General features: G+C 38.1%; 1 protein-coding gene across 13 annotated transcripts in view; it reads right to left on the reverse strand.

Moving 5' to 3' along the window:
* Positions 1 to 23,648, reverse strand: part of LOC147020022 (neurexin-1-like) — a 1,432,118-nt gene that overhangs the window by 412,120 nt on the left and 996,350 nt on the right. For 11 of the 13 annotated variants that reach the window (XM_085894958.1, XM_085894959.1, XM_085894954.1 and 8 more), the window contains one exon: positions 7,313 to 7,435. In XM_085894958.1, coding sequence (XP_085751084.1) covers positions 7,313 to 7,435 — 123 coding nt within the window. The remainder of the gene's footprint in view (positions 1 to 7,312; positions 7,436 to 23,648) is intronic. The other 2 variants (XM_085894955.1, XM_085894949.1) reach the window with 1 other exon arrangement.

Here is a 23,648-nt window from a genome sequence, read left to right on the forward strand (position 1 = left end):
TAGTTCATTTCAAACATTACCAGGTACAAATAAAAAGAGGTACAAACATTATGAATACTATTTTCATCAAAAATATATCAGTATGAGAATATATTCCAGTGTTACAAATAATTATAATCATAGCCCTTTTTTAAATGAAGAAAACTTTGCCCAATTAAGTTTTTGATGAGTTGACCCTGGCAAATATTCTGATTCTGATTATGATGTACCATGATCCGTTATAGAGCATCGGTGCTGCTGAAGCAGTTCATTGGCAAGGATTATACTGGCCACTGGGTGGTTTACCATTGCCTTGTCAACAGTCGTAAGTGCAGCAATTAGTTCATGGTGCTGGTGATAACTCACTTATTATTTGTGAAGGATCTCTAACGTGGGATATTTAATGTCCACCGACTAATGTTGGCAGATGGGAAGCCCAGCTTAACGTCCAGTCCATCCGAGGGACGACACACACATTGATGAATCACCCTGCCTGTGAAACACAAGGATGACAGTTTATACCTGGGCAGAGATTCAAACACAGAGTAGACAGCTTAGAGGCGAGTGTGTGTACCTCTAGGCCATCCTAGCAGTCCACAGGCAAATATAGCATAATTAATATAAAGCAGAATCAATGTGGAATTCAGCATGAAAAATAAAGATGAAGAAAAGTATAATTTCAATTTATTCATAACATGAACATTTCTTGAAATATTCTTAGACAAGTTGTCAAAATGGGATTCCCATAACAATTTATTGAAAATTGTTCGACCAAGTAATTTTGTAGAAGAAACTTTGTTTATATTTTCATTGTCAATCATAATATCCCCTGGGAGAGTAGATATGCAATTACAAAACAACATGTACTTCGTTTTATGTAAATGAAGTGACAATTTATGAACTTTTATCCAGCCGGAAATGGATATCAATTCCAAATGAATAATAGTGAAAAGAACATCTGTGTCTCAATGGGAAAAAAATGAGATATGAATCATCATCAAAAAGAATAAAAGACAGAGCATTAGATGACGTGTAGAAGTCATTAATCTACGTATATATAATGGAGAAAGTGTAAGTGATTATGTATGTATGTATGTATGTATGTATGTATGTATGTATGTATGTATGTATGTTGGTTGAACAGCTGCCCTGACATCACCCACAACTGTAACCTGAAATACTTAACATAAAGAATTCCCCCAAGGACCCAAAATATCCAAACGACCCTGAGGACCTAAATGACCTCTAGGACCCAAAAGGCCTAAATTACTCCAAGGACCCAGATGACCCTAAGGGCCTAAATGACCTCAAGGACCCAATAAACCCCATGAACCCCAAATACACCCACGACCCTTGATCAGTTAATAGCTCGATGTTGTGGAATCTTTAAATTTTCGGCAATCCATATAAAAGAACGATTAAAATTGTCGGTAACATTTAACTGTAGATGGCAGTATTGTACTGTAAACTGCCTGGTAAGATTCGTGAAGGTGCTGGAACGTTCTCAGACGAAAACTCCAGTTGAGACTAGAATTGTATTTGCTGGAATACACGGGATTATTCTGTGTTAGTATATAAACCCACGAGAGTGAGGAGTAGAAAGGGTGATATGTGACGAGCCATGTGTTTCCATCTTCACCGTGCTCAATTTAACTCTGAGTGAACTAGGTGTTAATGTCCAAAGCGGTTGTTAACACGTGGAGCCGATCGTAATCAGATTGTTTAAAACTCCTTAAGATTGTGTATCGGGAAAGATTTCCTTTGAGCTCTTTAACTCAACCTTGTGGACAGTCATCGTACGAGAGGACACCGCGACGGGAATCGAAGAATCGACAGTTCCGAAGGACAAGATGAACACATTTGAGTTTTGCCAGGAGGACTGGGACACTGGGCTACGGAAACAACTACTCGCAGGAATCGGAGTTGGACATTGCATGTAATGGTGATCTTCCCCATTTGACTTTGCAACTGTTTGTTTGAAATAGAAGTTTAAAAACCATTATGCTGCTGATGTGGTCATTACAACGCCACTCAGCTAAGTCACAGACACCTATTGACAAAGATCCTATTTGAGTGTTAGCTGACTTTGGGAAGATCCCATTAGTCCAATTATTATTGACTTGAGATCCTATTAGGATTGACAAAGATCCTATTAGTCACAGTATACGTTCATCCAGACTCGTAAAGCTCAAAGCTTGGCTGTAGTCGTTAGAGGATGCGGTGAGTCTGGCACCCCAAACCACATACGCACACCAAAGGGAAGGAAACCCCGAAGGTGTGCACGCATCCCACTGCCCCCGACACCCTTCAAGACCCAAAAGACCCCCAAAGACCCAAAAACCTGCAAAGACCCCAATGACTCAAGAGACCGAAAAGACCCCATATACATTTAAAGACCTAAAAGACCCTGAAGACCGAAAAGACCCCCAAAAAACGAAAAGACTCCGTAGACCCAAAAGACCCCAAAGACTGAAAAGACACAAAAGATCCAGTCCCGAATACTCTTCAAGACAAAAAACCCATCAGACTAAAAAACTGAAAATACCCTGAAGACCCTAAAGACCTAAAACACCTCGAAGACCCACGAGACACAAAAAATCCCCAAGAACCCAAAAGGCCCTGAGGAACCAAAACACCCAGAGGACGCAAAAGACTCCAAAGGCCTAAAAGATAACCTTGGATCCAAAGTACCTTGAGAACTCAAAAAAGACCCGAAAGACCCAACAGGACTATCTGGGACCCATGTAAATTCTGCATAATGTAAAATGTGACTTCAGCATCCCAACCCCCACACACACACACACACACACACACACACACACACACACACACACACACACACACACACACACACACACACACACACACACACACACACACACACACACACACACACACACACACACACACACACAATCCCAAGTCCCCAACCCCTCCCAACTCTGTCCTTTCTCTGCCCACCCTCCCCCCCACTCTGTTCTTTCTCTGCCCACTCTCCCCCCCCCGATGACCACCACCACACCAAACTCTGTGCTCCCTCCCCCTTTTTTCTTAAAGTCCTCAACTGCCCCAAACCCCAAGTACTCAATCCCCCTTCCAATCCCAAGTCCTCAACCCCCCCCCCACTCCTCGCCTTACCAGCGTTCCAATCTCCATCTTCCAACTCCATGCACCCTCACCCCCAACTCTCTGTCCTCCCTCCCCATTTTTCCCCATTCATAAAAATGTTGCATAAATATACACAGGGAACTTTGGCGCATCTGAAGGCCATTCGGCCTATCATGCCTGCGTTGTTCCTGTTCCTGTTTGTTCATAACAATGTTAAAAGTAAATAAAGAGGGGATGTTAAATTCACATTCACTTCCCCCTTTCTTTCCTTATCCTTACTATAATTCACGAACCAGTGTCTGTGTGTTTGTTTGTTGCATTGCTCCTCCTACAGTTGTGGGAGGAGACAATTACATCCAGACTTTCCACAGAGGATCAGCATGACCCAATTTGTGTTTCGGGGTGTTTTTATCTTTACCAGTGGTCTTGGGGGAGAGGGGTGGATGCAAATTCTCCATGTAAATGTGTATCATGTAGCACCACCTCCAGGAGGGTATTACAAGTCTCCCCTATTTACAGTACAGTATTCCTGTTCTCACGTTTTCCAGTGCAGTGAGGTGTTTTGAATTACAAGTTGTAGGTATGTTTTTGCTTCATGCACGTACCCCAGGATATTTTATTGTTACTTATACAGAGCTGTCAGTTGCCTATACACCACCCAAATAAAGGTATGCGTCAGAAGAACGTGTTGCATGCTTGGAACAAGATTGCGCGTAGGGCGGGTACTCTGCTAGTATAACTAATAATTAACAAAGGACCAAAAATGGACCTCTGCACCATACAACACATGACCAATTTCAGAGCAGAAGCACAGCCATTGTGAAACACAAATTGTTTTCTCTTCCTGAAATAATGATTGACCCATTGCAAGGCCACACCTCTCATTCCATAGTGTGACAGTTTATCTCAAGAATATCATGATTAATGGTATCTTGGAAAAGTCCAGGAAAATATCCACTGTGTGAGAGAATTTATCAAAAGCACGAGTGACTTTATCAATGAAAGTTAAAATGGCATGTGAAGCGTTATGGCTTTCTCTAAAGCCAAATTGTGAGTCACAAGATACATCATGACTTTTAAAGATATAAACACAGTTTGTAAATAAAACTTCAAGAATTTTTGAGAGGTCAGTAAAGATATTGATCTAAAGTTGCTTAACTCTTCCGGTATATTACATTATTTAAAATAAAAATAGGGATCACATTACTTGTCTTCATTTTTTCAGGTATAGTATGTTAGTGGAGTAAAACATTGCTCAAATTGTGTCATTTTCTTTCCTAAGAAGGTACCCGTTCTTTCCTAAGAAGGTACTCTCCTGTAAAAAACAAAACAAAAACAAAACAGAACTAGAAGGCTCTCGGTTGAGTGCATACCTCCGCCAGGCTGAACAGTTTATACGTTTTATATCCCACTGATCGGCTGCATCTGCATCCAGGTCAAAACCAGAGAACAAAACTTGTTCTCGTCACCGACTCAAATAATCCCCCAACTTTTGTCATAATAATACATCCACATTTTTTTGAAATATCATGCTATGTCTCATCTATTCCTCCATCAGTCGATGGGTGAAGAATAACGTTTAAAAAAAAAATTCTCTGTTCCGATTCCTGATCTTCACCAAAATCAAATTAATTCTTCCTCGTCACACACCCAACCTGTCCACTAAATATCACCCGAATCGGATCATAACATTGTGGGATATCGTGTTATATATCATTTTTGGCCCAATCTCTCAATGGTGAAGAATCACTTAAGAAATTCTAGTATCCAGATCCGGATCAGGATCTTCACCAAAAATCGAATCACTTCGTCCTTTTAACACATCCAACCACTCCAGCAAATTTCGTCCAAATCTGCACGCAACTTTTTGAGATATCGTGCTCATAGACAAACAGACAGACAGTGATATGGTGAAACAACTAATTATTTCAGTTCGACTCGTCGTGCAAAACAAGCATCATGACATGTAACACTTGCCATGTGATCTATTCATACACAGACGTCGAGGTCCATGGAAGAGCTGCATATTTTAGTGGTACGGGCAATAGTTTTTGCTGCAAGTTCACAGTTTAGATGGCAACATTACACAAGGGATATTGGTTGACAATGAATCAAGCCAGGAATACAAGTTTTTCATCTTTAGCACATTGAATCTGTGAATAAAACAAGAATAATAATAATAATAATAATGATCATTATTATGCATAATATCAATAATAATTCAAAGGAAGAATATTCTACAGAGGAAGGATGAAATTGGATAAGGTTTGGGAAGTCCGAAACTTTGGTGAATTTTTTTGCTAGCTACTTGTTGGATGCAGATACCTATCATTATTAAACCGCAAACCTTTCTGTCAAGGTTGGTAAGTTCACCTGAGCAAGAATAAAATATTTATATTCATGAAAACTCAGGCACAAGAAAATGTGATTCAGCTCACATCACACATGTTGCATTAACATCTCTTAGACTTAAAATGTAAATTTATTTACATTGCATTTGCTTCATAGCCACATCCATGTATAAATTGATATAGTGGGAGGATTTAATGGACCGTACTCATTGCATTACGATGAAATACCATGGGAGATTTTACATCCTCAAACTGGTGTACACAGGACTGTTAGTGGGCATGACAATGCAATGCCACACCACAGAATGATACTTTTGTTTAGATGGATCTGCTTTTCTCTCAGAACAAACTAAAACGGCGCTCGGTAGAGCGCATGCCTCCGCTAGGCTGAACAATTTACGTTTTGTATCCCACTGAAAGGCCGGATCTGCATCCAGTCCTTAACCAAAATCAAATCAGCTTGTTCTCATTACCTACTTAACTCATCGACCAAATTTTGTCATAACACGTCCAAAACTTTTTGAAATATCGTTCTATGTATCGGTTTTGGCCCTACCTATCAACGGTGAAGAATTCCTTTAAAGTTCTCAGATCTGGATCCAAATCTCGATCTTCACCAAAATAGAATCATTTAGTCCTTGGGCACACACCCATCATGCCCACCAAGTTTCGGCCGAATCCATCCTTAAGTTTTTGAGATATCCTGTTCACAGAGACAGATAAACAGATAGACAGACAGACAGAGAGGGGTGAAAACACAATCTCTGTCTACCTTCGGTGGCGGAGGTAACAAGTGGAAAACCAAATCACGTGAGCAACTGCAGGCATGCCTACAATTTTTAAAAATCATATAAATCTCCTTGTATGCTTTCACATTATGTGTGCATAATGGAAAGGAACCTTTGACACTGGGGTCTAGTTTCCTGTGACCCATCTTATTAAGTTTCGTCCGAATCCATAAGATGGGTCACGGGAAACTAGACTACAAAATGCCACACTGGTGCTTCACAAGCAGCGTGTTGCATTCATGATCATGTCATCCAATGGAGTGGATGTCAAGACTTCTGTCCTGTCTATGCATTCATTTGTGAACGTAAAAGATCCTACACTGGCTCTCAAAATGGGTTGTTCATTGTGTGCCAGTATCCAGAGGGAACTACAAATTATTGTGTTAGTCTGCACAGGGTGCATTGCATATCAGTGGTGTAACCATACCCCCAGAAAGAGGCAAATCAGCATCCAGGTGTTGTACATGCAAGACAAGAGCTCGTGATAATGCAAGCTAGGTTTGCCCACTTTAAGAAATCACTCAGAACTGTATCAGATATTGTGAATTCATATTATAATGTTAACTCCTGCAAAAGTCTGATCTCAAATGTCATAAAGATGATCGAAATACAACATATGCAAAGTATTTTCACACACATCCCTCACAGCCGTATGCCCCATACATACATCATCAATTCCTGAATTCCCAAGAAGACTTTGGAACACAAATGACTGGTGCTTCACAGACGGGGCATTGCATCAATGAATATGCCATTGGATGGAGGGGATGTCACAACTGCCGTCCTGTCTGTAAGTATTAATTTGTGGATGTTTCAAGCCTGCCATCCCATCTGTCAGCATTAATTTGTGGACATTCCAAAGGCATCAGGAAACCCACCCACTCCGTGGAAGAAGAGATGTGACACTGGCTAGAAATTTGAAAAGGACATCCTGTGCCGAATATCTCTCAGTGGTCAGGTGAGAAACGTTTTCAGTGCAGGAATTTGACTATCCCCTCATACATTGCAGTTTCATTACGATTCCTGCAATCTGGCGATCAGTAAATAAAAAGCAAGTAATTAGAAGTGATATTGCCAAAAACTCACGATCGTTGCAGAAGGAGCCTGAGTAGGAAGTCATTGAGCAATCACAGATGAATCCTTCCCATTTCTGCACGCAGAGCCCCTGGTTGGAACACGAGTCCTCGAGGCAAGGTGTGCTAGAACCTGCTGCACAAAGAGAAAGCGTGTTGGGGAGAAGAATGTCCATAAGTCACACGGCTGGACAAAATACTTATTGGGAATAAAGATTCTCAATATTATGAAGGTTGGTGCTAATTAATTGATGCCAGTCTTTTTATGTAATCATAAAACCAGTGTTCAAAGTAAAATGGACCAAGTGAGTACACAATCATATGTTTGAATATATAATCGAGCATATTATTTGGCTTTCTACATTTGATTCCACAGGCCATTCTCAAGTGCAGTAATGAAAAAAAAAACACATGGCGTAGACATGAGATAAAGACTACTTCACGTATTTTATTGAGACATGTAAATAAGGCCTTCATTGATTATCAGCATCATCGCCGATATCACTGTGGACATTACAGAACAACTGAAGATACTGTATGTGTAAGGGGTCAACTACACAAACTGTATTAAATACAGCGGCCTGCAAAAATATTCACCCACGACCAATAATGCCACATTTCGATGAATTGTCGAGAAACAATTTTTCCAAATTAACTTTTTTATTAATGGCTGAAGAGATCAAACTGAACATTGTTATAGGTGAAAACGTTACATGTCAAGAATACCTGCAAAAAACATGTACAAATCAAAATTCACTGATTGTAAAAGTATTCAGCCCCTTAGATCAGTACGTACTTGGTGGAAGCACCTTTTTCAGCAATGACTGCTCCGAGTCTTTTTGGGTAGGTGTCTACCAGCTTTGCACAGTGAAATGGTGAAACCTTTGCCGATTCTTAATGTGAAACTTGTTCCAGTTCTGCCAAGTTTGATGGGGATCGTCGATGGACTGCAATCTTGAAGTCTCACAATAAACGCTCAATTGGGTTCAAGTCAGGACTTTGACTGGGCCACTGAAGAACATTTATTTTCTTCTTATTCAGCCACTCCAGTGTGGCTTTAGCTTTGTGCTTCGGATCATTGTCTTGCTGAAATGTGAATCTCCTACCTGGTTTCAGATTAATGGCTGACTCAAGCAGGTTTTCATCAAGGATTCTCATTTATTTTGCTCCGTTCATTGTCTCATCCATCCTGACAAGCTTGCCAGTCCCTGCTGATGCAAAGCAGCCCCATAACATGATATGATGCTGTCACCACCATGCTTGACAGTAGGGATGGTGTTGTCTGGGTGATGTGCAGTGTTCAGCTTACACCAAATTTAACGCTTTGAATTTAGAACAAAAAGTTAAATTTGTGTCTCGCTTGACCACAAAACTTTTCCCCACATGACTGCAGTATCATTAAGATGCATTTTCACAAACTTCATACAAGCTTTTAGATGCGTCTTTTTCAGGAATGACTTCTTTCTTGCCACCTGTCCAATGAGGCCAGCTTTTAAAGGGAATGGGATATTGTTGATTGATGAACACTGACTTCCATCTTGGACATAGAGCCTTGCAGTTCTTTCAGTCATTGTTTGATTTACAGTGACGTCCTGAACCAGTTTCCTACTTGCCCGGCTGCTGAGTTTAGGTGGGCGACCTGATCAAGGTAGAGTCGGGTGGTATGATACCTCTTCCATTTCTTAATGATGGATTTCACCGTGCTCAAAAAGATAATGAGTGACTTTGAAATATTCTTATAACCCTCTCCTGAATGGTGCTTCTCCACCACTTTAAGTCTGACTTCTTTGGAAAGCTCCCTTGGTCTTCATATGTTTGCCTTGTTGGTTGACAAAGTGAGTTACACCTTAAAACTCCCTAGATAAGTGGGGGAGCTTAATTTTTAAGTTAAACCATTAATTACATTCAGGTGAAACCTTTTACACTTATTTTGTATCCTTTCAAACAAATAATTTGCTCCTGAAGATATTTTGGGTTAATTAGGCAAAGGGTTTGAATATATATGCAACTGAGAATCATCTGATTTCTCTGTTAATCAAACTTATTCACATTTATAGTTTTTTCACTTTGAAGTAGTTTTTGAAGACTACTATAAGACGACCGTATATATTAAGTTTGATTTGAAAGCATCATGAAATAAGCTCAAGTGACATCAAAATTTGAAAACGTTGGAGGGGAGTGAATACTTTTGCAGACCACTGCACATAAAGTGACAGTCCACCTTATTATTCACCTTTCCTTCTGATTTTTCATCACTCAAAATTCTTCACAACCATACCCTCTTTATTTTCCCTACTTTCTCAAATCACACTACCCTCACACTTTTATTCGTTTACTCAACTTATTGTTTCTCTCAACACCCTTCACCCCACCTCTCTAACCTTTCTTCAACAACACAACCTCCCGTTACTAATGTAATATACCAGTTTTGGCCAAATCACGGCTCCAATTACGACTCAGATGGGCAGTTCAAGTACGGCTCAGATGAACTGAAGAAAGTGAAATAAGAATAAGAAACAAAAGTGAAAAGAAGAAAGATAAGAAGTAAAAATAAAAATAAAGGGCTTTTATATTTTTGTTCTTTGCATTGATTATTTATTTATTTACTTATTCATATGCCATCTGTGGCTGCTTGGCTGCATCATTTTTTTGTGGGTGCAGCTCAGCTGATGATGCAATGCCCCTGTTACCAGTCAGCTGGTACTCATTTTGCCAGTCTTGGATGGATGACAGGCTCAGTCAACCCCACCGATTGTTGATTCAACAGCTTTACAGGGGCTTGAACTCAAGATCCTAGGATCTTCAACCAAGCACCTGAACCATTAAGCCAACACCAGACACCAGGCATTGGTGCATTGATTATTGTTTATCAATGCTTACTTTCTTGCTTCCCTCCATTTGCAATATATATATATATATATATATATATATATATATATATATATATATATATATATATATATATATATATATATATATATATATATATATATATATATATATATATATATATATATATACATATATATATATATATATATATATATATATACATATATATATATATATATATATATATATATACATATATATATATATATATATATATATATATATATATATATATATATATATATATATATATATATATATATATATATATATATATATATACATATATATATATACATATATATATATATATATATATATATATATATATATATATATATATATATATATATATATATATATATATATATATATATATATATATATATATATATATATATATATATATATATATATATATATATATATATATATATATATATATATATATATATATATATATATATATATATATATATATATATATATATATATATATATATATATATATATATATATATATATATATATATATATATATATATATATATATATATATATATATATATATATATATATATATATATATATATATATATATATATATATATATATATATATATATATATATATATATATATATATATATATATATATATATATATATATATATATATATATATATATATATATATATATATATATATATATATATATATATATATATATATATATATATATATATATATATATATATATATATATATATATATATATATATATATATATATATATATATATATATATATATATATATATATATATATATATATATATATATATATATATATATATATATATATATATATATATATATATATATATATATATATATATATATATATATATATATATATATATATATATATATATATATATATATATATATATATATATATATATATATATATATATATATATATATATATATATATATATATATATATATATATATATATATATATATATATATATATATATATATATATATATATATATATAGGTTCTGCTGGCTAAACGGTTGCGTAGAATCCGCCTATTCGGCATGAGCTTCACAGAGATACATCTCCTACCTCTCCAAGGGATTGTACTGCAGTCACACCGGGAAGAGAAGTTAATTCTCAATTTTATAGACCAGTACACCAAAGAGAGGAAACGTCCATGGAGATGTGTTTTGGGCTTGTTGACACTCTTATAAAGAATGCATTTTTTTAATATTAAAAGAAGGTTTAAAAAAAAAAAATCAAACATTTCAACAGAAACTGGGCCATGTACTTTTACTCCATGGCCAAAGTACACAGTCCAACAAGACTGTCCTATGAGCATACACATTGACCTTGTACTTCCTCTTTCGGCCTGAGGTACATCAAACACACACATCCCAGAACCCCAAATGGTCAGAATGCATGGTCACACAGTTGGACCACTCCTCGATAGGAGAAGGTCCCCAGAAGCGAGGAGCAGAAGCTCCTCCCTGAAGTGAACTGGTTTCAGCCTGACATGATGAAGTCAAGATCAGACCCCATCACTGTAGTATGTACCAGGAAGCAATACCACACCAGCTATTGCTGCATGTGCCCTGACCAACAGAAAATGTCTGCTACACATTAACCTGTCTGTCATACACAAAATAGTTCTGGGAGCAATCAGGATCAATTGAAATTTAAAAAGACTCTGCAGGTAAAGCAATCTTGTTCAACCTGCAGATAAATATTCACACTGTTCAACGGTTCTAACCCACAGGGGTGGGGGGGCATTACAACAGCGGCACTGCCGCACCTCCTTCAGCCGATGATGCTACTCGCAGCCACATGCTGTACACGAAAGAAGACGAAGAACCAAATTATCAAGGCAAAACTGGAGGAGGATTTCGCTTTCGTGGAGGAAATGACAAACTTCTGTACTTCAAGCAATGCATGGTGATACATTCACAATACAAGGTGAGTAACTAAAAAACATGACTGATAAAGTAATCAAAATGTTTTCATCTCATTCTCCACGATCAAACTTGAAGACAAACAAGCTAGTCTTTTAAAAAATAAAATTATGGCTCAGCAGTCAACAGAAGCTCCTTTCGGAATTCAATAAATACGTTGTTGTTATAAAGGCCAAACTGAATCTTGTTATAACATCTGGAATATTGCTCATGCCAAACATGCTTTTTCTGATGGAGAATTTATTAAGAATCACATTGCAGAAATGATAACCATCTTGGATGCAGATCCCTTAAGGAGCTTGAACCACAAAGCAAGCCAGATTCCATCTTCACGGCACATTAGGAAGAGACTCATTTCACAAATGAATGCTAATTTTGCAACGAAGATGCAAAACGAGTTATCGAACTTTCTGGCATTCAGTGGAACACTCAGCGAGTCCACACAGCCATCCAAGGTCAACCATAACAATAAATATTCAGGGTAAAATACTCTCTTCAGGGTAAAAATCGCAGCAAGTGAAGGAGGAAGTGAAGGTGCATGCTCTATACGCAGGTCTCAATAAGGTAGACACTGAGGTTATAAGGAAGAGAGACACTAAGGTAATAAGGTAGATCAGCATCATAATAGTCACCAAACCTTCACCTTCACTTCCTCCTATATATATATATATATATATATATATATATATATATATATATATATATATATATATATATATATATATATATATATATATATATATATATATATATACATATACATATACATATACATACATATATATATATATATATATATATATATATATATATATACATATATATATACATATACATACATATATACATATACATACATATATATATATATATATATATATATATATATATATACATATACATATACATACATATATATATATATATATATATATATATATATATATATATATATATATATATATATACATATACATATATATATATATATATATATATATATATATATATATATATATATATATATATATATATATATATATATATATATATATATATATATATATATATATATATATATATATATATATATATATATATATATATATATATATATATATATATATATATATATATATATATATATATATATATATATATATATATATATATATATATATATATATATATATATATATATATATATATATATATGTATATATGTATATATACACATATAGATATATACACATACATATATATATATATATATATATATATATATATATATATATATATATATATATATATATATATTCACTATCTAGAACAAAACGATTTCGTGTTCCCATCTCAAACAAAGTGTATCAATGGTCAGAATCAAAGTTCAAATCCCACATATAACATCTATTTATCTAAAATGTCAGCTTCTAATTCATATAAAAGTACACCAATATCTTCTAATGGGTTTGCACTGCATGTGTTTTGTGTACAGGATCCTCCAAAAGCCTTCGATCAATGTGAACAACACGATTAAAACACATGAAACAAAATATATGTGCACGCCTGTAGAATGTTCACCCGAGAAAATGTGTGTGCGTGTGTGCACAGGCGTGGGCTTGTCTGTCTTGTGGCTTTCGTCCATATGTGGATTTTGGAATTAAACTTGTTGGGTTAGGAAATTGGCTACTCATGGAAAATGCAGATGACTTTTTAAAATAACTATAGAAAAGTATTTTCAGAAAATATATGTAATTGAATCAAAGGAATTGATACTAATTAATGTTGACAAACCATGAAACGAACTCCTCATCCCTTTCTCCAAGTTCAACCCTCATAAGAATAATATTTCATTCAAGTGAAAACAACAGACATTCCCCTCTCCCCCCCCCCCCCCACTCCACCCAAACCTCTGTCCAAGTTCATGTTGTCCTGTTTGCAATTCCCATCTGATCACTCAAGTAGACCAAGGCTGGCAGGATAGCCTTGATGGAAGCACACTCACCTCTAAGCTGTGCAGGCTGGGTTTGAATCTCGACCCAGCTATAAACTATCATCCTGGTGTTTCATCGGCAGGGTGATTCATCAACGTGTGTGCCATCTCTCGGATGGACGTTAAACTGGGCATCCCATCTGCCAGTTGGTGGACATTAAAAGACCCCACGGTGTCCTTTATGAATAGATTTGAGCTATTGTCGACACCATGAACAAATTCCAAATTCCTGCCCAAACTCGCAGATGGCATTGCATTTGTGTCCCAGCCGTGCCCTCAGCCAATGATGCTAACCCACAGCCCTGTGCTGCATATGAAAGAAGAAGAAAACTTTAGTAGACCAGCATGCTCAGATCACAGATTCACATCCAATAAACTGGATCAATATATCCATTGTCTGCTAAAATCCTTGTGCTGGTGTTGTTGAGTGGTTCACATGATTACATTTTATTTTTTATCGTTGTTTAAGGCGCATAAAGGAAGTTGCGCGTACAAAACCATCCCCAAGTTTTGGTAAGTGAAGCAATGAAAATTTTTCCAATAAAAATGAGAATGATATTTTCACAATTTAATTTTATAACCACTGTACGAGTTATGATTCGCAAAGTTGCTTTCAAAGTGATCTGCTGAGAACAGCTGGAGGGAATGCCCATCCAAGGTAGCTACCTCGGTTTGGTCAATAATGGACTGTTTGACAATTCAATCTCAATGCAAACAGGCTTCCAACAGATGCTTGGGGCTAATGTAAAGCCAGGGATGGGAGGAATGATTGTTCTGTCACTCTGTCAGCTTTTGATCAATCAAACTCATTTGGAAATGATTCTGATGAATAGCTGTACATGCCATGCTCATCATTGAGGGGTTGTAGAGGGAAAGGGTTTTGGAGTCATGAAGATAAATAAAGCAGGGGTTGCAAAGCTGCCTGGCAGGGAGATTTTATTTTTTATTGGAGGAAGCATTGAGAGCAGCAATAACTTCAAATTCTTCCATTTTACATTTACTGCACATAAAAACATCACCTCTGGAGACATACTTCCTCCAAGGGATATTGCCACGAAAATGTCTCAAGCAGCCCTTTGTGCGAACACCACCTATCATGCGAACGCAAACCATTTTGAATAGCTGTTGGTTCGTGGGAGAGAAATTGCCTCCGACAATGACACTGCAGCTCTTACACAAGGATACACAAGGAACTTTGATGGAGGAGTAGGCCGTTCGACCACTCAAGGCCTGCACTAACTACATAAACACCATATCAATTCAATCTAACAGTTTATCAACCGTCCTTTTGACAAGATGCTCTCACAGATCAACCACCTATCCCCAATGCTTCTAGGTACATACCTATCTAATTTAAATGTACTATTTCTGCTGCCACTACCGTTCCAGGGAGGCCATTCCATGCATTAACTACTCTCTGAGGGAAAGACTCCTGCATACCTGCAGTCCCAACTCTCCTCTTCCTTACTCTGAAACTGTGCCCCCTGGTCCTGGGCAGCAGGGGAGTCATGAAATATTGACAGGGAGTTGTGTGGTGTGTGGCCATTAAGCAGAGTTCAGTTTAGAAAAGGTTAGAACATGCAGTGACAGACATTTTGTTGGGGTGACATTGGAATTGAAGGCAACAGTGCAACACAATTCAGGAATTGTGAAGTTCCTTCATCATAATGTACAGTTGTGTCTTCTGGCATATGTCAGCATCATTTTCAATCAACTAATTGAGTTGAGTACCAGCCAGAAGGTTAAGCACACAAACACATGTCCTCATGTTAAGCACCCACATCAATGGGTTTATGATGAAACTCGCTTTCTGGGAGAAAAGCTTCATGAAGATGAAATGTAAAGCATTTACTCAGCTCTAAAATAACTTGATGGACAATAGCCTTGAGCATCCCACAAAAAATTAATGACCACCACCATAGAATGTTGGAGTAGTTTCAGGTTTCTTTTCAGAACTTTATTGCGTATCACATTTCAACTTGGTGTGGAGCCAATTTCAGTGTCACCAGATATGATGCATGGACCTCACATCAAATGAAGTCAAGAAGCTCATCGAACCATACTGCGATCAAATCCTTCAATCTACATTTCTTTCAACTCGCTGATATTGACTTCTGGTTCAATGTCAAGAGTGACTATCTGCCTTGCAGGCATACTATACGTGCTGAAGATGCTTATTCATCACCATTTATTTGTGTGAATCAGTATTTAGTGGCAGTTGTTGCGGAAGCATTTCAGGACGGCGGGTGGGGGGGATTTTTGTCTATCTGTGAGGAGGGTATCTCATGATGGTATGGACAGAATCGGAAGTGGACAGCTTGGGTGTGTGACAAGGACGAATTAATTCGATGTTGGTGAAGATCCAGATCCGATTATTATTTAATTTTTAAAGTGATTCTTCACCATTGAGAGATGGGGCCAAAAACTATTTATAGCATGAGATTTCAAAAAGTGTTGGACAGATTATAACAAAACTTGGTGGATGAATTGGGTAGGTGATGAGAAAAAGCCGATTAGATTTTGTTTCAGGTCCGAATCTAGATCCAGCCCAACAATGGGATACAAAATGTAAACTGTTCAGCCTGGCGGAGGTATGCACTCAACTGAATTTTCTCCCCCTTTCTCTTTTTTTTTTGACTGGGGGAGAGGGAGGGAAAAGGGTCGGAGGGGGGATGAAACATCCTCCTCACAAAATATTTTGGATGTACTTCCCCCCCCCCCCCCGACCTCCCAACTTCTGACACCCATGTACAGTGCCTCTGTTAATATCAAGAAGCACTATTGCTGCAAGTGGGAATTACTTCTGAGATGTGGTCTTCCGTCTTTACCACAAAATGAGACTTCGAGTGGCTGTATTACAACACTCAAGTCCAGGTGTCACACTAATCCTGATCAGTAAAAAAAAAACACAGGCAAACTTGATATAACTATACAAATTAAAAAAAAAACAGAATTAGAGTCCCCCCCACCCCATCCTCACATGGAATTCCAGGGGCTATGATCATCTTTCACCACATATAACGTTCCAAGGTACAAGCTGAGTACAACCACCAGTTTTCAACTCATTCTGTCCAGTGGTTAAGGAGTGCGTAAAAGTCAAACAAGCAACCCCACAAATAAACAAACAAACAAACAAACATGTTCATAGAACACCGAAACGCATGCAGTGTAGAAAAAAAAGAGAGGGGAAGGATCTTTTCAACTGTTGATTTGTGTTTTGCGCTTTAGTACCCCTCTTCCCACCAATGTCTATCAACTGTCTCACCACTGAATCATTTGGTGAGGCAGTTGCTCTATCACAACTTGACTTCTCTTCCTGGATTGAACTTTCAAACTCGTCTCCTTCCTCTAAAAACTGGTGGCACCTTGTTGAGTTTATCTCTGGTGTATGCTCTCCTTCCACCCCTTCCCTCTCTTTAAATGGCACCACAGCTGACTGTTCACCACCAGCTAACACTGGTGGTTAAAGAGACTGCATGTTGCATAGCCAATGGATAAGGTGCCAATCATATGAACTGCTATGTCTTGGATGATGTTGAGCTTTTTGATTGCTGATACACATCCAGGCAAGTGATGAGTATTCCATTAGACACCCAACTTGTGTCGAGTCGTTCAATCATTCAAACTCCTGGTCTTACTATCAGCAATGATCTTTCTTGGGAAAGCCCCATTGCAACGTTGGCCTCCAAAGCCAGCCACCGAATGGGCATCCTCCATCGTACAAAGTCCATCCTTGGCACACCAGAACTCTTATTCACTTACAAGGCCTTCATCCGCAGCTTGATGGAGTACTGCTCTCCCCACTAGGGTGGCTCCCCTGCCTCACATCTTGCTCAGCTTGATGCCGTGGAAACCAAGACCTTCAAGATCATTGGAATTTCCCACGCTGAAGGTGAGTCGATGGGATTGTCACTTCACCATCTCAGACAGGTTGGTGGTCTCTGTTTTCTACCACCTTCTTTCAGGTCTTGCACCCTCTGCTCTTTCCATGATTTGTTCTGTTCAGTGCACTGGCTCTTCCACGAGCCTCGACTAGCTATGCAAAAAAAACCCCGCTAAGCGCCGCCATATTTGTCTGACTGCTAAATCCCACAGTTAATCTACTCTCAGGGCATGAGACATCATAAATATTTTTTCATTTGCCAGCTGCTTAATGTGACATTTATGAAAGTACAGAGGTAAGTTGTGTTGTATTGTGTTCAAATATGTAATTCAACTGACATAAAATAAAAATTGTAAATGCTGTAGAAAAAAAAAACATTTTTTTTGCCAGAAGTTTACTCCCGTTAATTCACCATCTTTTACAATACATTATCTAACATTAAATTAGATATTCATGCCAGTTGTTTCTGTGTTTATGTGCTTAATAAAAACAGTAAGTTGCCGTTTGGAATGATTTTCAGTTTTGTTTGACTACCAGGCAGGCAGAAGACTAAAAAAAAAACTCACTCCTTTCTCAACATGTGTGATCAGGAGGAGATTCTGTACAATTTGCTAAAATCAGAGCCAAAGATCCAGGTTGGAGTGGAGGAAGTAAAGAAACAGCTAGGTAATCTAAGAATAGATAAGGCTCCAGGGCCATATGATATGCACCCGAGAGTATTGAGGGAAGTGGCTGAGCAGGTAAGCGAGACGTTAACGTATATTTTCAATAGCTCAATGGAGTCAGGACAGGAACCGGAGGATTGGAGAGGAGGAAATGTAACTGTTATTTAAGAAAGGATCCAGAGAATAATTGGGGAACTATAGACCTGTTAGTTTGATTTCAGTTGTGGGGAAGGTGTTGGAGACATTAATTAGGGATCAGATGAGTAAACATTGAAATAAATACAAACTAATTAAGGTAGTCGACATGGGTTAATCAAAGGCAGTTCCTGTCTAAAAAAAATATATTAGAGTTCTTTGAAGCAGTGTCTGATTGGGTGGATGAGGGAAAGGCAGTTGACATAGTATATCTAGACTTTAAGAAGGCATTTGATAAGGTACCACATTGGAGGTTGTATGCCAAAGTGAGGGCTTGTGGAGTGGCTGGTCAGGTAGCTAATTGGATTGCAAACTGGCTGAGTGATAGGAAGCAAAGAGTGGCTGTGAGTGGGAGGATGTCTTGCTGGGAGGATGTAAGTAGTGAGGTACCTCAGGGATCAGTACTCGGACCATAACTATTCATAATTTACATCAATGATTTGGATAGTGGGGTGAAGAGTAGGCTTTCCAAATTTGCAGATGACACAAAGCTTGGAGGTAAGGTGGACTGCAGAGGGGGTGGTCATCTGATTCAGAAAAGTATTGATACTTGCATAGATTGGACAAAATATTGGCAGATCTAATTTAACCTGAGCAAGTGTAAGGTGTTGGAGATGGGAAAGAACAATGAAAATACTGTAGAGATGACGTGATTCAAGGGGTAATTTTGGAGCATGTCACACAGGAGAAGGATCTGGGGGTCGTAATAGATACAGAAGGTAAGCAGGAAGCACAGTGCCAGGTAGCGAAAGGAAAATCAAACAGGCTTTTAGGATGTGTTCAGAGGAGGACCATTTACAAATTAAATTTATATTTATAAATTAAATATGTGCCAGGTCAGGTCAGATGAGATCTATGACTCGCTTCAAGTACCATGTAAACCTGTACGAACCAGTTCCATGGTGGGGTTGGCGGCGACTAAACTGTCTCCCCCACCAAGTTTCTTGGTGAGGAGGGTGTACGATATGGACACCCAGCAGGATGAAAAACAAAACCTGTCAAAGGGCAGAGGAGCTCCTTGTGAGCCAACGACCATCCATACCTAGTGTCCAACTATGTCTGCGGATGTCCTCCTGCAGTTGGATTACTTTTCATGAGGAGGTTGGCGGCAGAATTTTCACTCTGGCCACTGTAAAACACTTCATTCAGCAAACCATACTAAAAGCATCAAAAAAAAATCTGAAAACCCACTCCATGGGAGTACCTCCTGTGCAGCTGCCCTTCACAGGGTAGCTCACTGGATGATGGGATTGGGGCAAAGCCTTTGGGACCCCCAATCTTTGATGATACTAGATAGATTCCAGGTCGAGCTAGACTTAGCTATGAGGAGACAGGGCTTTGTACACATTAAAGGAGGTGGTTACGAGGAGATATGATAGAGATGTTTAAGATAATGAAAGGTATTGATAATATAAGTGCAGAAGAATTACTCAGCAGAGGAGACAGTGATAGGACCAGTGGGTTAATGCATGGAATGGCCTTCCTGGAAAGGTAGTGGTTTTCTCCACTTTTCATTTCAAAGGAAACTCCACTTTTCATTTCGCACGTGTGGGGCATTCGTACAAGGCGCATTGTAAGCATTTCAAGATTGGGGGGTGGGAATTTTGTATTTTTCTTTTTATTTCCTTTGTATCACTCTCTTTCATTCTCTCCCCTCCATCTCCCCCTGTCTTTTTTGTTGGGTGTGTGTGGGGGGGGGGGGCAAAATGTTTTACTTCCAAGCAGACAAGCAATCATAGCTGCTCCAAAAATCGTACTTGCAAAATCAGTTGCTCCGTCCTTGCCATTTGGACCTCAAAAACAATTTGTCTCTAGATTTTGATTGGTGAACCAATTCAGTGACCTAATATGAAAATTATGTTCAAAAATTAGCAGAGTATCCACCATCCGGGTGGGTGGAGGTTGTGTATTCCTTGCTGAAAAAGTATAATCTATATTGCACACAAAAGGGCATGAAGGTTTGTGTGGTGTGTGTTTAAAGGGGTCTGACGGGTCTAAAGTTCGACAGTTCTGAAGGGACGAAGGGGTGTAAAGGGTCTAAGAAGTCTCAGGGGTGCAAAATCCTGATCCTTATAGATCAGGATGTTTAAGGGCCTTTATGGGTCTAAAGGGTATATTGGAATAGTAGTGAGGGTCGAATGGGATATATAGGGTCTTTTGGGGTCTAATGGATCTTATGGATCAGAGAGGGTAAAAAGAGTGTGTTCCAATAGTCGTTAGGGTCCAAAGAGGTCCAAAGAGTCTTGAAAGTTCTAAGGGGTCAAAAGTCTAAAAATGGTCTAAATGGTTTTAAAAGTCGAAAGGGTCAAGAAGTTGAAGTAGTCTGAAGGATGTAAAGGTCTTAAGGGGTCGAAAGGGTATTAAACATCTAAAATGTCTTCAGGGGTCTAAAAGTTCTAAAGGGGTCCAAAAGGCTAAAAGGAATGTTTTATTTATACATAATTAATAGAAGTAATTCAGAGATGTAGTCATGGACCAATAATGTCGTCAATAGACGCACTTATGGTCCAACTTATGTTCAAGCTGTACGTAACTGATTTACACCAGCAGGGTACCCGTCTCTGATGAGTTCGTAGATGTCTCCCCTCAAATGAGCAATTTTTTGCAGTATGTGTTGGTAGAAGTTGAAATTCAACATAAAGTGATGATGTGGACCAAGACACGTGGTAACTCCTCTGATGAAGAGGACTAGCTTGTTTTCGAAACGTCAGGCTTTAATAAATAATTTATGGTTTTACTGCTCAGTGTGCTACCATTTTTCTTTTTTTATCAATATGAATCTTGAACTGCAAGTCTTCCAACATGTGTTTTTATATATATATATATATATATATATATATATATATATATATATATATATATATATATATATATATATATATATATATATATATATATATATATATATATATACATATATACATATATACATACACATATATACTTTCCTGTGTATATACACTCACATGCGTTCACCGAGATTTCACCTCTTACACAAACCAACCTCAATGCACGCCCCTGCCCTCAAACCCTTAGGCAAGGGCCAAAGGTCTACCTACACATAGACTAATGAAGTAACTCATCCTCAGGTCTCCTACATGTCCATGTATGCTCTCCCTTGGGGTACATTTCCAGAACCATCACAATACATATATGTAACAGTCCTCGTGGCTTGCACTCCATGCCCCCCTCCCCAACAACATTAATAGTAGACCTAAATATCATCATTTTAAAAGTTGATTAAAAAATTTTAAGTGCGATTTTAAGCAATGGTGGAGCGTTTGGGTAGCACATGTCTGTCTGCAATTATTGGGCCTTGCACATTATTGGGAGTATGCAATACAGGCAGCTGTAAGATCTCAGCCCTGTCAGCTAGCTGAGAAAGTTATCCAACTCTTTCATTGTGCAGAGGCACACATCTTTCTCTCAGGTACTTTTTAAAGTATTTTTGGCTTCTTTTAGAAGCCTCGTGAGCCATTTTAGGTAATAATGATTATCTTGCATGCACGATATATGTTCACGTCCCCCGATGACCGTTGTTATAAAGGTTTCTGCACATGCATGCAGAGCATTCCGGGGGCAGATTAGATAATTCTGAAAGTCTAGTATTGACCAGTGTCAACAAACCATGGGCCTTCTTTCGAATGCAGCACATGGCTCATGATTTTCTGGGAGCGCAGCTGTCTCACTGAGGGAGTGCCCCGGTAGGTTAGAACAGGAATTTGTTATTTGTTCAGGGTGCCGGCGAGAGCTCGCTTACTCTTAGCAAAGGACACCGTGGAATCTTTAACGTCCACCAACTAATGCTGACAGACAAGACACCTAGTTTGACATCCATCTGAGCAACAGCAAAGACAATGATGAATCCTACAACCTAAATAACACCAGGATAACAGTTTATAGATGGAACAACATTTGAACCCAGGCGAGACAGCTCAGAGCGAATGTGCATACATCTCGGCTATCCTTCCAATCCTGAGCCATGGGTGAGATTAATCAGCTGTTGTAAGAAAAATGAATAGTAATAGCACTTAACGTGGGTAGAGTGAAGGCAGCTGCAGCGATTGGTGAACACTGAGGCATAAAAAGAGGACATAAAAGTCAGCACCTTTGGCGATGTTGGCCAGTAATGTTCTGGCACATTGAACCTGAGTGGCCTGCCAGGTACTGGATGCTTGTTAGGACAACGTTGCTCCCTCATATTCCTCACCCAAGACGCAAATAAAGGACTCCCTAAATGATCCTGCTCGACATCTTTCACCTCTTAACTGACATGCAATGAGCTTGGAGACGAAATATGGATTTGGCGACGAAGCTTGACCTTTTTGTGAAATAATCTTTCGATTCCACACACAATGAAGGTGAAGCATTACTCCGCATGCAATTCAGGCAACACGAAGTGCTGGCAATGATTTTGTGGCTTGTACGCTCTTCATTATCTCAAATATCTTGTTCTTACCGTCTGTGAAGGTGGTGAAAATATATATTTTTTAACCAAAAACTAGAAGGAAAAACGCCATATAATTTGAAATTAAAACTGACCGCACATACAGGTAATAATTATTTGTACTGTTAAGGTGTTAAAAACACGATGGCGTATGGAAACACCAACAAGCCTGTCTGAGCTTGAGTTGTGCATATCTCGAGGCAATTCCACCAGCCACGGCTCGAAGATCATTTTTTTCCCCATTTATAGAATGAAGGAAAATCATTCTGCTTAACCTA

This window comes from Eptatretus burgeri, chromosome 9 (genome assembly GCF_056783735.1).
Source record: "Eptatretus burgeri isolate ZD-2024b chromosome 9, Ebu_testis_v1, whole genome shotgun sequence".
Taxonomy (NCBI): domain Eukaryota; kingdom Metazoa; phylum Chordata; class Myxini; order Myxiniformes; family Myxinidae; genus Eptatretus; species Eptatretus burgeri.